This window comes from Sus scrofa, chromosome 14 (genome assembly GCF_054392235.1).
Source record: "Sus scrofa isolate SSC_HxYL_T2T_F1_AM1 chromosome 14, Sscrofa_HxYL_maternal_Yorkshire_Landrace_v2.0, whole genome shotgun sequence".
Classification (NCBI taxonomy): Eukaryota; Metazoa; Chordata; class Mammalia; order Artiodactyla; family Suidae; genus Sus; species Sus scrofa.
In genome coordinates, this window is record NC_139396.1 from 118,401,524 (window position 1) to 118,425,979 (window position 24,456).

At 35.4% G+C, this 24,456-nt stretch overlaps 1 protein-coding gene across 34 annotated transcripts in view; it reads left to right on the forward strand.

The window, feature by feature from the left end:
- The window catches only part of PCDH15 (protocadherin related 15), a 1,617,506-nt gene that overhangs the window by 1,445,441 nt on the left and 147,609 nt on the right, over window positions 1-24,456 (forward strand). For all 34 annotated transcript variants that reach the window (XR_014827612.1, XR_014827610.1, XR_014827605.1 and 31 more), the window contains 2 exons: window positions 984-1,208; window positions 13,637-13,753. Coding sequence is in view for 13 of the 34 variants with exons in the window: in XM_084996683.1 (XP_084852809.1) it covers window positions 984-1,208; window positions 13,637-13,753 (342 nt within the window). In the remaining 21 variants the exon portion in view is untranslated. The remainder of the gene's footprint in view (window positions 1-983; window positions 1,209-13,636; window positions 13,754-24,456) is intronic.

Here is a 24,456-nt window from a genome sequence, read left to right on the forward strand (position 1 = left end):
AAAGGGCTGGAAAATACATATCAGTCCTTCTCACTGTATGAAGGAATTGACCCAAAATGAAATGGAAAACAAGGAAAAGGAAAAAAAGTGGGGTAGAAAGATGACGTTTTCAAATCTGTGCTTTAACAATATCTTTCCAGCTGGGATGTGGATAGTTGTTTGGTGGGGGTCAAGACCGAAGTTCACACAGGTATTTGCTTTACTGCATTCACAGTCACACAAACCCTGACCTTCCCCATTCCATCCTCTCTCCATTTCACTTCTTTAACCAGAGTTGCCTTTGCCAGTCTGGACTACTAAATGAAACAGTTATCTGTAAGACTTCCATTAAAACCTGTTTTTTTCAGCTAACATACCACTTTTTTTGCTTCTTTTTTGGTATTTGTGTCCTATTTCTTCTTTGAGACAGTAATCTGTAGGGTAGGAGTTGTGTCTTTATTTATCTTGTGCATCTCTGTAGTAAATATTAGTTAAATAAAGGGAAGTACAATAGAGTTATCTCCAGAAATGTTTTATAGGATCTTTATTGAAAAGATATTATTACTTATATTATATTGGGTTTCATATAGTCCCTTAATAACCTGTTATGTTTATGGAAAGCATACAATAATACTTATTTTATTTAAGATATTATTTTTCACTGTTATATAATCAGCAGGAAATAACAGATAATCACATATAGCAATATTTATTTCTTTATGGTTGTATGATTTTTTTAATTAGCGATTTTTCAAAATAGATATAAATACAAGATTAACAGAAACAAAATCCCATGGGTTTCTGTCTATAACTAAGTTTCTGTCTTTCCCCCTCCCTCTGTCTGGTAAATTACTTTAAAAAAATGCTTTTCTCTAAATCATGTCCTTTGATCATCATTAATTTTGTGCTGTCCTGGGCACTGACATATGACTTCCATCAGTCCTGTATTTCTTTATTTTGGCAATGGCACTGATATAACTGTTCTTCTGCTTAACTTGTCACAGGCCAAAGATGTTGACCTTGGAGCAAATGTGTCTTATCGGATAAGAAGTCCAGAAGTCAAGCACTTTTTTGCACTACATCCATTTACAGGAGAACTCTCCCTTTTAAGGAGTTTGGACTATGAGTCATTTCCAGACCAGGAAGCAAGTATCACTTTTCTAGTGGAGGCCTTTGATATTTATGGAACAATGCCACCTGGCATTGCTACTGTCACAGTGATAGTGAAGGTAAGGAATACAGATGACCTCTAGTTGCCTACTTTTCTCTCTCTGCACATCGTTTCTGGGCTTTTTATACATACTGTAGTATAACATTTTGGATCAGCAATTCATAATTATACAGTGGTATGAGACGTAGAACATAAATTTTTGAATGTGAAGCATTTATAAAGCATTTATAAAGACTTGAGGAATAACTGTGTTATTTAGCTATAAAAGATAAATTAAAAGAACTGCTAAATACACATTCAAACACTGTGGCTCCCTGAGTCCACCATTAGGTCTGTGACTTCAATCAAGTCATAATTTCTCTAGACTACACTTAGTCCAAATTCCACAGTACCAGCAATAACAACTTCATCCAAACTGATTTTTAAAAAGATTCTGAAAAGTTTTTTAAACTTTTTTTAAAAAGATTCTGAAAGTTTAAGAGTTCTAAGGCCTCGAGAACTATATAGTTTAGTTTAGTTTAGTTTGGAACCCAAGATTCTGGAATGAAATAAGCTTTTAAATCAGATGGAATTGGGTTAATAAAATTCTGGTTCAAATATTTTCATGTTCTATGACCCCTCTAGACTTACTATCTAATCTAATAAAATACCCTGTATCAAATGATTGCTTGAAAGAGCATATCATCTTCAACCTTTAGTATTTCTTTATTTTTAAAGTGTGCATTTAAAAGAAAACATGAGGAAAAAATTTATCAGTTCTCAAATATTATTGTACATAAAGGTCATCTGAACTGCATTATAAATTTTCAGATTCTTTTGCTCCTTCCCAAAGGGGCACCTTTCTCACAGAAGCATCTGAGATATCAGTAGATTAGAAAAGTACAAAGATGATTCTTACACAAGTTGGTGAGTATCAAATATTATTAGAACATACTTTAGTTACAAATTTACACATACGAATGATCTATAAATTGCTGTTCTAAGAAGTTTAGTATTAAAAAATGACTTCAATGACATTTCTTTGGTGACATAAATTAAAAGTGCTCTCATATACATGTTTTGTATGTTTTTGGATTGGGGAAGAAAATACAAATTTGAAACTTCCTTCTTAGTGTGTTTTTTCTGGTACCTAGCTGGAGTTTGAATGGTTAAAAAGACAGAGTTAGAAAGAAACAGAGAGACTTACACAGAGTGACGGCACGAGAGAAGGAAAAGGAAAAAGGGAGAGTGAAAATGATATAGAGATCTATATAACAAATTAAAACTTTACAAGGAAACTTAGAGAAATTTTCAGTAATTCCAAGAATGAAATATGTGACTAAAGTTGAGTAACCAGATTAAGTGTCCTATTATATAGATATTTTGATTCATATTTTATTCACAAATGTAGCTATGTTGTACCCCAAAAAATATGTGATTGATAATTATGGCTCATATTTTGTCAGGTGACCATTGAGAACAAGTTCCCATGTTTTAAAAAAATCCATGAAATTAGGAGTTCCTGTCATGGCTCAGTGGTTAATGAATCTGACTAGCATCCATGAGGATACAGGTTGGATCCCTGGCCTTGCTCAGTGGATTAAGGGTCTGGTGTTGCCATGAGCTGTGGTGTAGTTCGTGGACATGGCTCAGATTCCACATTGCTGTGGCTGCGGTGTAGGCCAGCAGCTACAGCTCTGATTCTACCCCTAGCCTGGGAAGCTCCATATGCTGTGAATGCAGCCCCTGAAAAGCAAAAAAAAAAAAAAAAAAAAAAAAAAAAAAAAAAAAAAAAAAAATTCTCTGAAATTAGAAGAAAATGTGGAAGTAGGTATAAGTTTTGAATTAATGTTTAGTTAAGGCTTCAAACAGTAGGATTGGACTACAACTTTGGCAACCACACACTGGTCTACTATACAGTGGAACTGTTTGTACTTCTCACAATTGTCTTTCTTCACGAAAAATGAACCATAACTGAATAGGATCACACTATTTGACTCCTCACCTCTGTGTTGTCTGATCCTGGAGATCATGCAGAAAACTATAGGAACCTCTGTTCATTTAAAGTTTGCCACCATTTCATTTCAAGTTGTATGTGTTCCCATGAATTTCTTCTAATTAGTTCTTTTGAGGTGCCTAGACATACAGTTTTTAATGTGTGTGGGGTGAATTGTTGAGCAGAATTCACCTATGATAAATTACTCAAGATTTTATACCATCTAGTACTTGTTGGCTACCTAAAGAATGTAAAAAGTACCACGGATGACTTCAGTTCCTGAAATTTCCATAGAGGGCTATTTATAAAGTTACAAGGCACAGAAGATCATGGGCAACTTTTCTACAGAGCTCATTTTTTTATAGGACACTGCAAAGTATAAATGATGGAATAAGAAAGCATCACTTTTGTTGAGTTTTTGTTTGATTGTTTAATGATGACTAAGGTTTTCTTAAAATTATTGATGTGGAAACATAGAAGGTTATTAAAAATTTCACAATATATGATTAGCATAACTATATCATATAGGTAAATGCTCTAACACTCTTGACTGTAAGATCTTTGAATGTGGAATTTTTGCATGTTTGTAGTTGTTGTTAACATAATCCTACTGTCAGAGTGTGACATGGGGATTATTCTACTGCCTTTTCTTTACAGTCGATTTAGGCTTATCTGCTAGTATACACATGATGTTGTTTCTTCCCTGGAGTCCCGCTGTCTCCTCTGAACCACACTGGAAAGGAGAACATAAGTCCTTTCCATTCTCAGATGTTGTAAGCTTTCTGGGGAGTTTATTAGGGTCTGGATTCCTCTTTCTCAGGGATCCACGATGATGCTGTACCTACTTCTTCCATTTTGTATTTCTCTATCCTAAGGAATTCATCTCTTTGAGAGCTATAAATGTATCTATTTCAGGGACTTAAAATTTTGCTCAGCATTAATTTCTCTTTGGGAATAGCAGCTTGAACTATCACAGTCTTTTCTCAGGTAATCTTCTTTTCTGTTTATATCTGTCTTTCCTGAGACAATGATTTTCATTGCTCTCATACCCTGGGGAAGGATCAAGGGAGCAAAACAAGATCACTGATGGCCTGAGGGGCTTCAGTTCATATTTTGAAATATTATTTTGCCTTACTCTTATGGTATGATGTTTATAAATTTAGAAATCTGCTTATAGAACTATTTTAGGAACATGATAATAATATTGGTGGTGATGAAGATGTCATGATAAGTAAAAACATGGAAAAGACTAAGATGAGACTGATCTAAATGAACTAAATGAGAATGGCTTTTGGACCAGGTACAAAATTAAGGACATCTTAACCTGGTCTTGTTTTCCCCTACGTTTTCATGGCATCGAATACTAAAAATTTTTTAAATAGAAAAATGGTCCATCTACTGGTAGTTCTGGACAATAAGGAACGATATGCTACTAACAGCCTCCCCCTTAGTCTTCCCAGATTTAAAGATGGATGCACAAGTGATACATAGCCTTCTTGCTCAGGATGGATGTGGTTGATAATGAAGTTATAGTCCTTCATAAACTCTAGCTTGGCTGCTCTGGTTTCAGTTTAGATTTCTTTTCTTAGATTTCTTTTTTTTTTTCTTTTTTTTTTTTTTTGATGGAAGAAGTTATTAGAGTCAAACTGAGTCTAAAACTATCATCTCAACAAGCAGGATGCCCACTAAATAAGCCTCATTCTCTGAAACTCAAGTCTCTCAAAATGCTCTCCATGTTCCCTGGCCATCTCTTTAATACAGGAATATCACTCAAGTCTTCTACATGAGCCTGTTGGAAGAAGTTGCTCATTGATAGGTTCCTTCTTTCTTCATAAACAGAAGAGTGTTGATTCAATTTTCATTGTTTCAGTTGCTCTTTTAGAGAAGTCAAACCATTTCATTTTGGTCAGGTCTTCCTAACCTATACAAAGTTAGTTCTGATTTATTGTTCATTTTAAACAAAACATTCAATATTTAATTCCAGCCATTTTCAGTGCCACTTTGTTTTATTTTTCAAGGTTATTTAAGCGTAATAAAACTTGCTGAATTTCTCCAAATTCTGACTGACACTTGCTTTCCTTTCTCCTGATCACTTAGGGTAAGATTATCACAAAGAGAACTTTAAAACTCTATTGTACACTCTTGGGGCCCATAAAAATATCATACTTGTTTGTTTTGAAGGGGATAATGGGGCACAATTCTCATTTCTCCACAATTGTAAATCTTTCCCAAGCTTGCAAATTTTCTGCTATTGGTCTGTTTACTTGCAACACTGACAAGCTGTTTTGCTGATAACATAATTGCATGGTATTTGCCAAGAGATATTTCTACCCAAAACAGGTACCACAGGGAAAGCATCTTGAAGATCTCTCTTTGAAAATGAGCAGAAACATAATTTATTTTGTAAAGAAGAAAAAAGAAAGAAAGATCAAACGCTTAGTATCTACTCTATCAAACATTTAAAATTAGGGTGATAATGGACAAATTGAAGAAATATTTATCTCAAAGGAAAATATTTCACAGTAGAAGGAAAATGTAATTTTATCACAAACACCTGCAAAGAGCTTTCTTAGTATCAAATTTCAAAGATCCAAACTAAAACCAATGATGATCATACAAATAATATATATTTTTGTTGCAAAGGTATAACATTGATAAAATGAGGCCTTTTTCATTGTACATTTATTGAATAGCTATAATAATTGAATCTGTGATAATACTAGTAAATTACATGATATGGATAAATCTCTGCAGAATCAAAAAAATTCTAAATAATTTTAAACGTAAAATCCAGAGAAAAATCTGCCCTTATAAGTTGCATTATAATATATAATATAGAAAATACGTGGAAGGAAAAGGTTTGTTTTCTATAGTAAGCCAAAAGCTGAATGCAAGTTAGAAAATTTGAAATATTTAAATATTATATGCAATAAATATTATATGCAATTCTGAGCAGCATTAAAAGGAGTGTAAAGAACTTGTCCAAGATAAACGGATGACTTAAGTCATTTGTTGATTGTAATTTTAGATAGAATGGCTGCACGGGAGTTGGAGACAGAGTGAGGGAGACACTTCTGTGGGGGAAGGAGACTGAATTCACCCCTGGTTGTGTTTGCCTATAAAAGAGGGTGCAGGTATGGGACTAGGGGTAGGTGGAAGAGTCCGTAAAGAAAGACCATCTGTAAGAGCTGGGGTTATTAAGAAATACAGTGAACCTTGGAGAACAGAGCTTTCATTTTCATCTTTGAGAGAAGTTTCCTCTTCCAGGAGGAAAAGAAATGTTCCTATTCCCATAGAATATAGGAAAGACAATAGATAGAAGCTTTTTTTCCAGATAGAAGCTCAGTGCCCAGTACTAAGGCTTTATTTTCCAAATCACGGACACCTGACAGTCAGTGATGTGCTGCTGATGTCCTGTAGTCATAGAGTCCTAGTTTTGATTTGGTCAAAGGAAAGGTGGCTTAAGAGACCAGTAGGTAGTCCAGAATTCAAACACATCAGACATTTGAAAACTTATAGCATCTTCCCTTCCCTTTCTTTGGAGGGAGGAGATTGAATAAAAGATTATTTCAATGGACCAGCTAGTGGGAGTATGATCTAATGACTGCTCATTAATTTTTATGACTTATTGCTTTTCCCCTTAAGGTTGGTTGATCTGGCGAAAAATACCCATTTTGTACTATAGCTTTCAAATATTTCCCTCTATTCTATCCTGAAATCTCAGATTCTTTTTTTTTTTTTCTCTTGTATTTTTAGGGTCACACCCATGGCATATGGAGGTTCCCAGGTTAGGGGTCTAATTGGAGCTGTTGCCGCTGACCTACACCAGATCCGAGCCGCGTCTGCAACCTGCACCACAGCTCACAGTAACACCAGATCTGCAACCCACTGAGCAAGGCCAGGGTTCTAACCCTCATCCTCATGGTTCCTGATCAGATTCTGAATTCACCCCTGGTTGTGTTTGCCTATAAAAGAGGGTACAGGTATTGGACTAGGGGTAGGTAGAAGGGTCTGAAATGGCACGTTTCCACCGCGCCATGACAGAAACTCAGATTCTTACTAGTATATTATTTCTAGCATATTCTCCTCCATGTTTAAAGAGTCTGAATGCATCAGGTAGGGCTGGGGCTGAATCAGGTAGTTTCTTAATATATGGCCTCCTTTTCTATTCTAGTTTTACAACTAGCATGTAATATTTCTACTAAAGAACCAAAAAAGGCGACAAATGAAAATGCACATGCCCAGAGATAAAAATAGTATCTCAAACAGTAATAATTCATATTTCTACTGGTATTTCTAATGACTCCCCAGATAATACCCAGTGATTTCTAGGAGTCCTCCCAAAATGCTTTCTTTGTATACACTATTAAGTATTTTTACTTTTTAAGTACTTTTAACCTTTAGTAATTATCACCTTATTCTTTGCCTGCCAAGGCAAAGGAGATCAGGCTTGCTACTGCCACAAGTCTCTAAAATTAAACCGTCCCCCAGTGGGGGTAATGGGTGCTAAGAAGCCTTGCTGATACTAGTTACTGCTAAGCCCTGGTACCATTTTCCAGTCCCATCATGACTATAGCTACTATCTCTCCCCTGAAGAATTGACTGCCACTTACAGGCAGGGCAGGCACTCTTTATATATTGGGATCTCTAATATGTAATCTGAAAACTTTAATTCACCAAAGTCATACAATAACCCTAACTAATAACTTGGGCCTTCAGTATATTAATGTCTTCAGGGTCTCTCATAATATAATTCATAGAGCACTAGTTCCTCAAGATGGCAATGTGTGTGTCATATACAAAGAATTACAGAGAAAAATGGATTTAGGAAACACTGGTATATATAAAAATAATATTATATATTTATATTATATATTATATATATTTCTACAGTGTAGGTCCTTTAAATAGGAGCCTTAAATATGCTAGTGTACATTGTGAATCTCATGAAAATAAAATGTGATTTCCCACACTTGATCATGGGCTTTCTTTTTATTTGTAAAGCTTCTGATTGGACTGATTTTCCAAAGAATCCAATTTGGGAAAACCTTTATTAAGTTTTAGTGAAAGCAACAATTTGTAGGTTAAATATCAATCGAATTTCTTTCAAGTGTACAAATACAACTGCCACAACTCTCTCTCTTTACCAAAAAAAAAAAAAAAAGCTTTATAAATGATTATAAAAATTATCTTCAGGGAAATAAATTAGCATTATACAATATTTAGAAGATTACCAGGTCACCAAGAAAAAAAAAGAAGTATAGCAAATAGTTAGAAGAATCCTTAAAAATGTAAGATTGTAAGATATTTTTGGAAAAGAGATGGTTAAAATTTTATGTGTGGGATTTTGATGAAACTCCTACTCAAGTCATTTTATGTATAATCTTCTGATGGCTTTGCAGTTCCATTCTCACCTCCAGGTATCAGAATGATACCTTTAGGATGTGACACATCAGAATTAAATCTTTGTTCTATCCTTTATTAGCTGGATAATCATGAGCAACTTCATATCTCTTAGCTTTAGTTTCCTTATTTTAAAAAGAAGAACAATACTAATAGCCAACATATATTTTAGGCAAATTAATTGAGATTGATAAATTTAACATACCTAGCATAATTCTTGATAAACAGTAAAAATAAATTATACACACATGGACACACACGTGTATAATTATCATGAGCTTTTGAGAAAATATGAAATAGGGTGATAATATTAGAATCTGCTCCAAGATTTGAGCTCAGAATGTACATATATTCTCCCAATTGACCACAGTGGCATGGGTTGGAAACAAATTTCAAAAACATGTCAACTTCATTCCCCCTATGTTACCATTCCAATTCAGGGATGGGAATGGAATTACATATCAAATCAGTGGGTTTGTCAGCATTGCACAGTGTTAGCTTCTTCTGATTTAACCATAAATCTTGAAGGACTCTTTCACTTGCCAGAATGCATGAGTAATGAGGCAGGTGCTTAGATAACAGATGCATCCTATGTGAAACTGAGTTAAACTCCTTACTGTATGTTCCCATCACATCCTCGTACTTCCTCTTTCAGGACATTCATCACACTTGATAGTATTTAAATATGTTTTGCTTTCCACACTAAACTATAAGTTCAGTACCAGCAGGCCCTATACCTTTCCTTGTAGTAACCATATCCCCAGCATCTAAAGTACTGCCTAATTCACCATAGGATTCCCATCAATATCTGTGATACTGGGAGCCATAGCGTATATTTTGCTACCTGTGGCAAAGCATAGCATTGATTACCTTACATTAGGGATGATACTATCCCCCCAAGAATCCAGAATAGCTTCAAACTCAGAAACAAAAACAAAACAAAACAAAAACAAATTTAGGCAACTAAGAAAGAAGCTTTCAGTACAGGTTTGATCCCCCAGAAAAGCTGAGATAAGTTTGTGATTTGTGTTTAAGAGAACCCCATGCAAAACAAGAAAAGGAAAGATGTGTTTGGTTGAAGATGGGGCTGTTTTGACCCTATGTAGCTGAATCACAAGAGAAAGGATAGAAGTTAGAAAAGACAGACAAGTAAAGAGGCCAAGAGGGAAGAAATAGCAGAAGGCAGATAATATGAGAAATAACAACTGGGACAGCAAACAGGGGGTGTTTGGTAGTAGAAAACAGTTGGTAACAGGCTGAGGAAAAATCAACTCTGTCCTCTGCCAAGGAAGAGGAAGTAACAGCTCCATAAGCCTTAAGGGATTTCAGCAAGCAGGGCAGCTAAGGGCTCTACGTGGATAGTGCTAACACTAGATGATTCTATAGAAATAACTGAGGTCATTCTACCCATGGGCGCACACCATCTGGTCTCCTCATAGAGAGGTTAAGATGACGGCTGGCATTTTCTGTGTTTTTATCATTTAACAAGATCAGAATATAACCAGTTAGTATTTTTCTATCAGGAAAAAGTCTCTTATTCAGAACAGTTTTACCCGTAATTCTAGAAATCAATTTTTTTAAAAAAAATATATTGGGGTATAGTTGATTTACAATGTTATATTCAGGTTTACAGCAAAGTAAATTAGTTACACATATACATATATCCAGCTTTTTTCCCCAAATGGGTTATTATGGAACACTGAGTAGACCTCCCTGTGCTATACAGAAGGTCTTTGTTAGTTATCTATTTTATATATAGTAGTGCGTATGCATTAATCACATCCTTCCCTTTGGTAACCCTAAGTTTGATTTTGAAATCTGTAAGCTCACTTCTGTTTTATAAATAAGTTCTTTTTTTTTAATCATCTCTTTCACTCTGCTTTTTGTAGAGACCCTGCCATTAATTTGTAAATTCAATAGCAAGTTCCTATCTTCCTGCTATGCTCACTAAAAAAGCTTCCTTGAGTTTCCTTTGTGGTCTACCAAAGCAGAATTGGTTTCTGTGATTATTTCATACTAGAATTTAGAAAATAAATAAATGAAACTCCTCTTAGCTAACTGTTCCTTCCCTTCAGGTGCAGTTTTAGTTACTTGACACATGGAAACTAATTATGCTTACTTGCACAACAAATTTTTTTTTCTAAGATCAAGGCGTAGTTCTAATTGAAAACCATGGTAACACCCAGAATATTCTTTAGAAACATGAAAAGTAATTCTTGTTCATACCAACAAAAATTATAGCCACAGAAAGCAAACTATTATAAGTCTTACTGATAAAATTTTTTAGCAAGAGGACCGAAAAAGTAATATTTCTTATTGTCAATACTGCCCTCTAGTGGAATAATTGACAACAGAAAAGGGATTGCTTTTGGAGAGTGGAGTTTATTCCTTAATTTGCTGCATAGTAGAGGGTTTGTACAGAAGCAGATTTACGTACATTTCTTCAGACATCCCTGGAGCATAAATATAATGAACTATTGATTATTCTCGTTGGCATTGCATTTCAATAAATTCTCTCATTTGAAATATGCAGTGTGCAAGAACTATGTGCAACTGACTGCACATCTTAGCTGCAGTGAAAGATTGTAACCTCAAAATATGTACAATGTACCATAAAAAGAAGTAAAGATACAATAACTGTATTGATTTATTCTTCATCCTGTCAAGGGCAAGTCGAATAAAGGGGGATACCAGCCCTTTAGTGGTGTTCAGTTATTTACCACCTTAGGTTTCTGTATAATCAGTTTGTGAGGCCAGCTTGTAAAAATGTCCACTGAGCATTCAGTTAGAAGGTGAATCTGGTGAATACTTTCCTGAAAAAGAAAAAGAAAGAGAGAAAGAAACAAAGAAAGAAAGGGGGGAAAAGGCCACTGTACTCAGAGCTTTTAGTAGCTGTATTGACATAGCTGGGAAATCACATATCATTTTTCCCACCTGAAGAATCGATCAATCTAAAAAGTACATGTAACATTAAGATTTTTAATGTACTGGAGAAAAAAAGGAAAAGGAAATTCATAGGAACATACTGAGTTTATGTGATTTGGGAAACTCATAAAAATCACAAAGTTGGGCTGTTTCTTTCCTAACCTTCAGATGTTACACTTTAGGGGTGCAAGAGCAGTCCTATCCCCTTGGTTACAAGATTCATCCATTAAATTAATGGGCAGTCTTGATAAGAGCAGGAGAAAGGGTACATGCAAATGTTTTATATATTTACCCCCTGTCTGGAACATCAAGATCAATACCCTCCACTGTTCTTATTACAGAGAACCAGTGTAGCCTAGGTTTATTTACTTGTTCAGATTCTAAAGCTCATTGTTTATAAAATCAGTCTTCTTTTTCATAGCAGAGGTTGCAAATACTACTTGCCAAAACAGAAGAGGTTATTTTTTTATTATTTTTCAATTTTGCTTACAGTTCAAGATCTCCAATTTTTATTAGAGTCTGCAGGCTTTTTTCCTGTTCACAACTCAGAAATCATCTCTGTTGTGAACATGAAAGCAAGCTCTATTTGATTGTGATAGTTAATTATCCTGACCTCTTTGCAAAAAGAGGTGTTTATCATCAGTTAATTTGTGTATTTCCAATTTACATTGTGCAGGAAAATTGCTGTATCAGAGCAAATTTCAAAGACTGCGTAGAATAATTTTCTTCTTCTAATTTTAATGGCAAGTGAGAAAAGACCTGGAGAATAAGATAATTAACACACTTAGCTTTGGGCTCAAATATGTTTGACCCAAAGTACCCAAAACAATGCAGGGTGTAATGATTATTTTAAAATGAGTAAATTTAATAAATATAAGTCAGCCGTGCTTACAAGTATTATTTTTTGAGAAAAAAATATGCAATTCTCCATAAAAGATAAAATGGTTGAGGAAAAAAAAAGTGGTCTGCTCTCAGGAGACCAGATTAATTAGTTAGGCTTTGATGAATAAGTAGGTTAATTTAGGTGGATTTGCTATGCTATCTACAGAGTCAGTAACTTCACCTGTCACATGGCAATTAGGTGACAAAGTCAAGAACATCTTTTTCTTGAATCAGCACAGTGTCCCCACTGCCTAGCATTGGTTCATAAAATTGGTAAATATCATTTAATGAATAAACATGAATAACAGTTCATTTATATTATTGACTTGTGAAAATTTTAAAGATGCATATAAATCACTCTTTAAAACTCTTTAAACAAATTAACATTGTTTTCTGACTATAAGAACACTAATCCTATGTGTCATTATTATAGTATGCAATGGGGAAAACATTCTTTAATCACTTTATGTATGTAAAACTGTAAGATGGCATCAAAGGATACTTCACAATTCACATTTGAAATGTTCTAATCATACCATTATGTTAAATATATAAAGAATTTCCAGTTGCCACAGAAACATTAAAGAGTTTTGTTTAAAAGGAACAAGAAAACAAAAGATCATTTTCTAGACCTGTCTCATAGAAGGCCCTTTTTATGAACTAAATTTCTACTTTTTAAAGTTCACAACTGCATCATGCCATTAGAAGTATCTTTAGAGAAAATTTCAAGCAGCATTCTGATATTTGAAAGTGTATTTGGAGGAGGGCAGAGGGTCTGACACACCTTTTACTTGAGTAGAATGGCCTTCAGTAGAATGGGGTAGGCATCACCCATATTAATATTGCGTAGTCGGAGTTCCTGTCGTGGCGCAGTAGTTAACGAATCCGACTAGGAACCATGAGGTTGCGGGTTAGGTCCCTGCCCTTGCCCAGTGGGTTAACGATCCGGCGTTGCCGTGAGCTGTGGTGTGGGTTGCAGACGCGGCTCGGATCCCGCATTGCTGTGGCTCTGGTGTAGGCCGGTGGCTACAGCTCCGATTCACCCCCTAGTCTGGGAACCTCCAGATGCCGCGGGAGCGGCCCAAAGAAATAGCAAAAAGACAAAAAAAAAAAAAAAATATTGCGTAGTAACTCGCAGTTTCCTCCAGGTGCCATTCTGAGGTGAGTGTAATGGAATTGAGAGGATGGAAGGCTGACAGTGGCAAGTGGGTTGTGTGCTATGAAGAGATGGAGCCAGTCTAGTCATGGTGTACCTAACCCAGTTTCAAGAGAAGCACTAAAATCTTAATTGTGTTTTATAGGATATGAATGATTATCCTCCAGTATTTAGTAAACGGATCTACAAGGGGATGGTGGCTCCCGATGCCGTCAAGGGTACACCTATCACAACCGTTTATGCTGAAGATGCAGACCCTCCTGTAAGTAGAAGACGTTGATTAATACTCTGAACTAAAGTGAGGAAAACCTTTAACACTCATAAATGACCCACTTCCCAAGACAGCATGGCCAGTTTTTGTGAGTTTCCACAGGTACCAACTATATTTCAAGTGATTATTATTGAACTTAGACAATTAAGGATATGCTTTTTGTTTTATTGGAATTCAGAATTTACTATTTGTCAATTTATTAAGCACAAACGATAAATATGCACAGAAAGAATTGCCTACATTTGTAATCAGTAACATTCAGGTTTTTTATTTAGAACATTGTAAGAATAGCTTAACCTGGATGTTTTATCCTTATGTATTTTCCCTTTTATTCATAGTTTCGTTAGCAATCACTAAGCCAATTTATGACATAGTATTATACTAAATGTGTTAATTATGGTAAACAAAATTGTATTGTTTCTGGAACATTTTTAATAGATTATTATCCAGGATTTTACCTCTTTTGAGATACCTCAAATTGCCTTTCGAGTTAGAGGGTTTTCAATTAAAATATTATTATAATAGATTTAGGTAAATTTTCCTTAATATTATTTCTTTTTTTTTATGCCATGCAGTCCTAACTGGTTTTTTTTTTTAATATAGTTGATTTACAATGTTCTATGAATTTCTGATGTACAGCAAAGTTACCCAGTAATACATATATTATTTCTTAATATATTAACATAGCATATAGAAGTATTAGTACCCATATGAAAATACTTTCTAAATTAGCTTAAATAACTTGAGTGCTTTATAGATATTATTTATTCCCATAATAGCTGAATGGTGAATATTTAAGTATTTTTTACATTAAGCTTACAGTATAAGTTAGTGGCTGATATATTCTAGAAAAATATTAAAAGCATTAAATAAGCCATTTCAGAAAACTAAGAAAATAGAAAATAAAAATATCTAATAAAAGATGAATGGCAGTCATAACATTTTTCACCTTCAATTGTGACAAGCCATATAAAGTCTCTTGTGACTATGAGGTCTTGAAAAATAATAATGTTAACATGAAAGCAATGACCTTTCACTCAGAAGTTCCTTTTCTCAAGTGTGTTAAAATGTCTTTGAAACTGATTTATTGCATCTTGGGAAATACAATAGGCAAAATTTCATAGCCTTGAACACACTAGTAGAGATGGTGAATGTGAATTGGTGATTTGTCTGCTTTTTAAGCAAACTGTCAGAAGTAAAAAATACTTTGAAATTAGGAATGCACATTCAGTTCTATTCAAGACATGTGTTTTGAGCACCAACTCCATAGTGATCATTGTGCTGCACTAATCAGTTCTTGTTCTCCAGAAACTGACAATCTTGTAGCAAAAGCAGAACTGTACATAGATACTCTAAAGCTCTGTACTGAAAGAGTATAAGTATAGGGGAGGAAGATTTTTCCTTTCTTTTCCTCTAGGTTCTTTGGTAGTCTAATAGTCTAACAATTTAATTGACATAAGACAGATTAATAGGAGAAAAACAAATTTAAATTTGTACATATGGGAGTTCATAAAAATACAGTGCTCAAAGAACTGAACAAAGCAGACAGCTTTTCTACCTTTTAGACCAAGAAACAATACATTTGTGAAGAACTGATAAGATGAAGGGTCTGGCTTGCGGTAGCAGTTAGTAAGGAAGTAACACGGTTTGCATACACAGCCTTCTCGTCCTTGAATTCCCTGGTGGTGAGGATGTCTCTATTTCTCCTTGGATAGGGAGGATGCCTTTCACGTGGGAGATTTATTTCCTGCTTTCAGGGGGACAAAGAAGAGTCAGAGTGTCCTTCTTACACTGGCTGTTTCTTAAGTAACTTTAATTCAAAATAATCAATATGCCCAAGTGGCATATTTTGGGAAGCCAGCCCTACCATAAGCAAATGCAACATCTTAAAACACTCATATTCCTAAGAAATTTTCATTAGCACAGAATTTAAGATAACATTACTTTTAATGACATTAATGATGAGAGACTAAGAGTAGGCCTGCTGTTCACCTATGTGGAATAGATTTCAAAGTCTTAGTGTGGATGGCAGAAATCTCACTTCACCTTCGACACCTGTGACCTTGGTACCTGGTTTAACATTCAGTCACTGCACTGATAGGAATGAAGTGGTCTTGGTCTGTTGGCTGTTTTCTCAATAAGTTATATCAATACCTACAGTATTTACCAAAAGAGACGGCCTCCATTTTTACTCCCTAAAGCCCTTTTATAGAAATTTACCAGGCTAAAATGCCATATTTTTTTGGAAGAAGCTCTTAGGTTTGCATTCCAAGTAGTATTTAGCATTTAATATCTAACACTGGCTTTTCAGTAGATGAAAGGTAGATGCCAGTCATTCAGCTAGAATACTGAGCATGCTTATTTCAGTTAGCAAATATATATTTTATCAGACTCAGTTTTGACCCTTGAAACACGAGCAACCTTTTGGTATAACTAGTATTCAGCACTGAATTTTCCATCATTGCTATATATCACGTCCCTTAAATTAGCATAGTAACAATTTGACTGCACCTACGCCAGTCTGAAATAAAAGCTCAATTCCATAAAATTTTCTAGAAGACAGATATTTTAATATACAACCTTCAAACTTTATGATTGATTTTTACCTTTATTATTTTATGTTGGTGCCATAAATACAGAAGTTTTTTTGGATGGGTTTGCCGAGTGTTTTCGATTCTGTTACTATGGTAGATATTTGTTAATTAGAAGAAGATAGTTTCAACTTTATATTCTTCAGGGCTCTTACGTCAATTCCATTACTTAGTATTGTGAATATCTATGGTAACATTATGTTTTTTAATGGTGTCTCTTCCAAACTAGAAGGTAATGTCCTCGAGGGCAAAAATTAAAATTTATTCCAGTTTGTTTTCCCACATCTAACTCCATGTTTGGTTAAAAGCAAACATTTGTTGAATAACTGAATAAATGAATAGATTAACAGTTACTCCTGTGTTCTTCAGAATTGACAACATGCGCTAAATCTTCAGAAAGTTAGTTATTTATGACCCTGGACAAATTTCCTGTTGTCTCCAAGCCTAAGCATGGCCGCTTGAAGGCTGTGAAAATTAAGTGGGTGATATATCTCTATATTGTGCTTAGTGCTGCTTCTGCCCTCTCATATAAATAGGTATTGTTATAATTCTGCAGTAATAATTTTCGTCTCTAGAAGTGGGCCACATATTTTTTAAAGCATCATGTTTCTTGTGAATGAAATGAGGACCACCCATTTTAAACTAGAAAATAGCAACAGTAAAATCTTTTGAAGTATCACACGGAGAAACAGGTCAGGCCTTGAAGCTGGAGAGAGCATTGTCACTGAATATAAATTAAGAATTATAAAATGAACGTTGTGCAAAACTAAAGTGATCTAGAGGGAGAAAAAACATCTTCCTGGGGATTTTGTTCCCTCTGAATTAAAGCTGTGAGGACTTTTATTTTCTGCCTTGCTTTTGTGACAGCATTGACATTATGTAGTTCACCAGAGACGAGTATAGTGAATGACTGATCATTTTGGATATTAAAAATTGCTAACCTTTTCTTTTTGCTCATCAGAGACTTCTCACTCCAAACTTTCACAAAACAAAACTGCAAGTGTAATTTCCATTTGCATATTTTTATTATTTCTGAAGCTGTGGGCCAAGCCCCGTGATACAAGCACTCTCTTCATGGGCAGGGTGAATGCCTCACAGAATAGTGTCCTTCATGAACACGTGGGCAAGGAAAATTTTATATAAATGAATGAATTTTACATGTTCCTAATTTCCAAGAAGATGTGCAGAACCCACAGAGTAATACCTTCTCATTGTTGTATCATTCTTAACATTTATGCATTTGAAGAATTTATAAGATTTCTGTTTAAAATAAATCAGTATTCAGAACATGTTTAATAATAGCAATTTTGACAGACTTATTTACATATATTTGCATGAGAAATATTTAAACATTGAAGACTTCTTTTTAGGTTTTGGTATCAGTTTATGAAGCAAATATGCTCCAAAAAAAAAGATCTTGTAAATTCTCAATAGTAACTGGCTTTAACGATCTGAGTATTCTCCCCACAGTTTTTTTTGTTTTTCAGGAAGTATTTTTATAAAGGGATCAATTGCAACTGTGAGGTAATTTTTTCCCCTCTGCTGAGATTTTGAGAGCTATACTAGCCTTTCAGAGTTCAGATAAGCTACCTGAGAAATTATTTTTAAAGTGTTTTCACAAGTGGCTTTAACATCCTTTTCAATCATTGAAGACACTTTTGTTGATCTCTAGGGAGTAAAAAAGATAGTCAGTTTTTCTTTTCTATGATACATGATTCAAATGTCATGATGTCACTAAATAATGCTGGGTAATTATAGAGACCTCAAAGTGTTTAACCCTCCTTGTAGTCATTCTGTTGCAATCTATTAGCAGAGGTCATAACAGTAGAAGTTTAGAATCGTCATAACAGTAGAAGCAGCAGTTGTCTTTATCCATGATGTGCTGTTTGCTGGCTTTGCATGAAGTAAGTTAAAACTATTCAGGGCCAGGAGTATAAGACTATATTTATCTCCAAATAATATGGTTGTTCTGTATCATTTTCCATTGATATTTCTACAGATCTATTTTTCATCACTCTGCACATACTGGTTTGTGTTGTTTTGCTCTATTGATTTGGGTTATTGCTAGCAATGTAGCAGAAACTCTGGTTTTAAAGATCAGTGCCTACTAACCATATTTGCTGACCCTGGAGCATATAGCGGGGATAGACACAGCTCAGTGGTTTTTTTCACATCAAAGCTGTTAGGGAAATAATCAAGAACCATTTTCAGGATGCATGTCAACTTGTGAAAATTGAGATGATGCAGCCCAGCTCAGAGGCCCTTGGTCTTGCATACTTAATTAGGAAGAAACCACACAGTGGAAACAGTTGGGACTTGATCTTTAGAATGGCAATGGGCTATAATTAAACTAGAAAGTGTAAAGGAATACAAAAGGCAGAGTTTATGAGAAAATTTATACATGATTAATACCTAGGAAAGGCTAAGTGTTTTAAGAATCTGTCATTTTCTTTTGTTTTGTGGCTTGTAGATTCTTTTCAAGAACAATGATATTATTAACATTACTTGAGATCAATGTTAGATTTAACTGGTTCAAATACAAATGTTGTTCTTCTGTTTAAGAAACTGCCATGCCTACCAGGGGTAAGAGGCACTTTGATTGTTGTTGTTGTTGTTGTTATAATACTAATGTCTATAAAATTTAGGTATTTTTCTAGCCTTTATAAAAGTGTCAACCAGTGATATCTTATCTTTTCTTTTTTTTTTTTTTTTGAGGTGGGGGCTGGAGAATAAACTTCATGAGATTAGAATCCCAATACACTGCTATAAGAGAGGTTCCCAAGGGAAATGAGCGAACTATAACAAGCTCTCTGGGGCTCACCCTAGATCTCCCTTATGGCTTAAATAATGAACTTTATATTGAATCGCTTGCCAGAGGAAATGGGAAGAAACTCTCTGAAAGAGTATCTTGGCTTCTTATGATCTGAATTCTTGGCTTTAACACCCTCAAGGCTATTCTGTTAACTCTTGGTCTTACTACTACCTTCTTCATAATTCTTCTATATCCTTGACTGTATAGGCAGTAGGCCTACAGTCAAACATTTGCCTGGCAAAATATAGGCACTTCATAATATGACTGACTCAATCAATCAATGAGAAAACATTTACTGTGGACTTAACAAATAAGAATATTACAAGATAGAGCCAGGATAGTGTGTAAGAAAGATGCCCACATGGGGAAGCGAATATGTCCTCGTGTGGTCTGAACCTGCTCGGAACAAGAGTGCAACTTTTTAAAAATGTAGGAGATTCATTTAATTGAGGATAAAAGAAATTGGCAGATAAAATGTATCCACAAACTACAGAGTCAAAAATATTCATCATGTGCTCATGAATTTGTGTAACATGTTTTGAACTATGTCAAATTCCATAAATATTCACTATTTAAAAGCACATATTAGGGCTGTCTTGGAGACTCATTTTAGACAGGAAATGTGGCAGATATGACTTTACAAAACATGTCATTATACAGGAAATAGAAGCTTACTAAAGACTAACAAACAGAGCAGCAACAAAATCAAAGCTACACATTAGAACAATTCATGTCCTGTGGTATGCAGTCCTCATTAGATGAGATAATACATGAAAACCAGGAGATGACTTAGCTTTTGCTTCCATTTAAGTATGAAAGAAAAACCAAGGAAAGAGATACAATAGATGCACTTAAAAGCCATTGGGTAGAATTAATAATGATTGGGTTGGAGGTTGAGGGTCATAGAATAAAAGCACAATCAAAAGTGAATCAAGGGTTTCTAGCTCGAGTGATAGAGATATTTGTGATATTACTTGATAAAAATAAAGTAGATAGAAAGGAGATATTTAAGGAAAATAATCATGAAAACAAACTAGGACAAATTAAATTTTAAATGATTTCAAAGCATCTAAGTGCGATCATCTGCAGAATGAAAGAAGTTGTCTGATTCCCTCCGTGGGCATGGAGGCAGAGAGAACTAAGTCAGGATATGGATAGTGAAAGATCAGTACACCCTCGATTTATCCATGAGCCATAGTGTCAGGACTGGCAGGAAGCTTAGCTCTTTTCCAGAGGTATGAGTTCATCAAAATAAAGAAAATATAACACCTAGTGCCGAGTAGAATCTGGAGGCACATGGCAGGATGGGACCAAGGTTCCTTTGTACAGGTGAACAACACCATGAGGAAGTCCTGAGGCAGATACTGAGCAGCCATAGCTGCTTTGATCTGATGCCAGGATGATCTGGCTCCATTGTGAGGGACAGGGATGGATCAGGTAGAAAACAGGGGAGTAAGAGGACAGAAAAAACTGTGGAAGAGAAGACACCTGAATAAAAGGCATCGGAAGCTGAAGCTAAGAGAGTAAATAACATTCTCCAAGACAGAAAGCATAAGCAGAAAAACTTGGAAGTAAATCCTCAGGCTATGCCCTTTTGAGGATGGGCCAGGAGCTGATGAGTAGAAAGGACCAGAAAAAGGAAAGATTAAGAGGGTGGAAGAAAAGATCTGCTAGTGATGTGGCTCAGATGAAAAGAAGAAATTTTCAATGAGGAGAAGGTCATGAAATGGTAAAGGATTTTTTTCGTTTGTTTTTCTTTTTTACAGACAGGGCAAAGAGAATGAAATCAAACTAAGTGAAGGACCATAGTTATGGTCTTCCATAGTTATGTTGTTCATGAGGAACCTTCGTGGTAAATTGGGTTCCTCTCTCCTGCAGCTTGCTTACTCTATTGTTCATGGGGCTGAGTTATTTTGGAGTGTGACATTTATATATAGGTCAATTTTTTTGTTTGTTTTTAAGACTATCAGTTTACTTTTTATTATATTTTCTTTGAAGAATTATTTATATGCATTCTCCATAGAAATTACTTATTGCATTTATTTATTTATTGCTTTTTAGGGCTGCACCCACGGCATATGGAAGTTCCCAGGCTAGGAGTTGAATCAGAGCTGTAGCTGCTGGCTTATACCACAGCCACAGCAACAGGGGGATCCAAGCTGCATCTGCAACCCACGCTACAGCTCATGGCAACACTGGATCTCCAACCCCACCAAGCAAGGCCAGGGAGCAAACCTACATCCTCATCCTCATCGTTTCTGCTGAGCCATGACAGGAACTCCCTACTTATGGCATTTAAATTATATTTCTTGGACATATCTACAACAACTTATACTGATTTCTTTAGTTAAGCCTACATATGATTTATGCCTTCTCTTTCATATTCTGACTTATCCATTAAGCTCTTTACTTTATTGCATCTTTTGGTTTACTTATATGTATCTTCAATTTTTTAGAAAGATAAGTACTATGTGAGTTTTATACATATGAAATTATTTTACTTATACATAGAACATACAGCTTGACAAACTTCCAGACTCTTGCATTCAGACTTCTGCTTTTTAAAACCACACTAGTTCACACATATGCTTTCCCACTAATTTCTGGCTTTTAACATTGTAGAAGTATAAGAAAATATTTTTTTTTAATTTATGTACTTCTTTGCCTCTGCTTATGAGACTTTCTCTTCCAAAACTTAGATGTTTTCACTAGTATATATTGAGATATTCCTTTATCTGTATTAGTGGTGTCAGGTTTATTATGGACCCTTTAAATCTACATATCCGTAGTTCATCAGCCCAAGAAAGATTTAAGTGGCTTAAACAGTAAGGGTTCTGGATTGAAACTGGCTGGTTTCAACTCTAAAGCTCCCACTAACTGTCTTTGTGGCCCTGGACAATTTGCTTAGTCAGTCTGTCCCTCATTTCCCACATCTGTAAAATGAGAGCAAAATATCGTAACTGAAGCTTTATACCCTTTGAACAGCAGCTCTCCATTTTCCCCTTCCCCATGCAACTACAACTCTTTGTTTTTTTAAAATACCTCATCTAAGTGGAATCATGTCATGTTTGTCCTTCTGCAATTGGCTTATTTCACTTAGCATAATATCCTCAAGTTTCATCCATGTGGTCAAAAATTGCAGAACTTTATCATTTTTAAAGGCTGAATAATATTCTATTTTATGTATATGTCACATTTTCTTAATCTATTCATCCACTGAAAGATAGATAGGTCATTTGCTCAACTTGGCTATTGTGAATAATGCTGCAGTGAACATGGCAATACAAATATCTCTTCAAGATTTCAATTTTAATTATTCTTAAATATATACCTAGAAGTCAGAAGTATCCTGTGAACTTCTAGTACAGCAGGATTTTATGAACACATAGCAGCAAGAATGGGATGTAAGAACCTAATAGTCAGTGAAAATAGGAAAAGAAAAGAATACTGTTGCATAAAGGTTTTTTTTAAAAAAAGAAAAGCAAGCAGAAAACAAAAACACACAATAGCATCACTTAGGTTTTCCTACCAAAATGCTGCATAGTTAACAATACCAAAATTTCACTAGTTCACCATAAAAAAGGTTTATATTTTTATTCATAGATCTGTGAGGCAGTTAATTCCCTGGCCTTGATTTCAGGCTGAAGGTTGGGTTGGGCTCATGTCAATTCCATGGCCCTCCTCCTCCAGGAATCCATGACACAGTGAAGGACAGGATCATAGGAGAATTTGCCTAACCACATGATTACAGGCCAAGCTTCTGGTTGTGTATCATAATCTCTCACATTCCACAACCAAAGCAGTCACATGGCTAAGCCCAACTAAAGTCAGCAGAGTAGGAAGTAGAGGAGAAAGAAGTGGATATTGTTGAACAACAAAACCACAATAGTCTACTTAAAAGACACTATAAATGCATTACAATGGTTGCACTTGATGGGAAAAGGAGGTAGAATTGAGGTTCAAGCATGAAAGATAAAGAAGTAAGAGGTAGGAGTTCCCGTCCGTGACACAGTGGATACGAAACCAACTAGGAACCAGGAGTTTGTGGGTTCAATCCCTGGCCTAGCTCAGTGGGTTAAGGATTCGGCACTGCCATGAGCTGTGGTGTAGGTCACAGATGCCGTTCAGATCTGGCATTGCTCTGAGTCTGGCATAGGGCAGCAGAAATAGCTCCGATTAGACTCCTAGCCTGGGAACCTCCGCATGCCACGGGTGCAGCCCTAAAAAGACAAATAGATTTAAAAAAAAAAAAAGAAGAAGAAGAAATGAGAGGTAAATATGGTCTAACAGATCCACTGATAAAAATGGATCTGCTAGGCACATCCTTGATATTTCTTACATATGTATGCATCCAGTATTACTTAAGGGTACTACATTCATATTAAGAATTAAAACAGTCATATTTCCTAGCCTTAGAATTTCAAACTTAAAGAGAGAAATTAATCAAAAATCAATTAAGACAAACTGTGAAAAGCTCTAAGAAATAAATCTGTAGAGTGCTGTAACACCAGAAAAGAGGGAGCCTGATTTTGTGTCGATCTTCAAGAAACCTTCTGGAGGAAATGACTCAGAGCTGAGGTCTGAAAGATAAGGGAATGTTTCCAAGGCAAAGTGGCATGGCAGAAAAAATTTATGCCCTAAAACAGGAAAAAAAAAAAAAAAAAAACATAAAATCAAAAGAAGGTAATTTTTTGGGAGGCTGGAGAAGTAAACCTGGGTCAGATCCTGTGGAGTCTGAAGGCTTCAGGACAAGTGTCAAGATTTCTTGTTTCATCATTAAAAAAAAAAAAAAAAAGGCCCTGGTTTTAAGGCAGAGGAAACAGAATCACAATTACTAACCCTAGTTCAAGTTCATCCCTATTTTTTAAATTCTTTTGGTTTTGCGAGTTGGTTTTTTATGAGGAAAGCTGGATGTGTGCCTACTATTATCTTCATAAATGTAAAACATTTATCTATATAATGAAGCTTTTTTTGTTTTTTGTTTTGTGGCTTTTTAGGGCCACACCCACAGCATATGGAGGTTCCCAGGCTAGGGGTCCAATCGGAGCCGTTGCTGCCAGCCTACACCATAGCAATAGCACCGCCAGATCTGAGCTGCATCTGCGACCTACACCACAGCTCAAGGCAACACCAGATCCTTAAATCACTGAGCGAGGCCAGGGATCAAACCTCATGGTTCCCAGTCGGATTTGTTTCCACTGCACCATGACAGGAACTCCCTATATAAAGAAGTTTTATAAGGATTATGTTATTTGTTATTTGATATTTTTAGGGACTTAGTTATGTTTGCC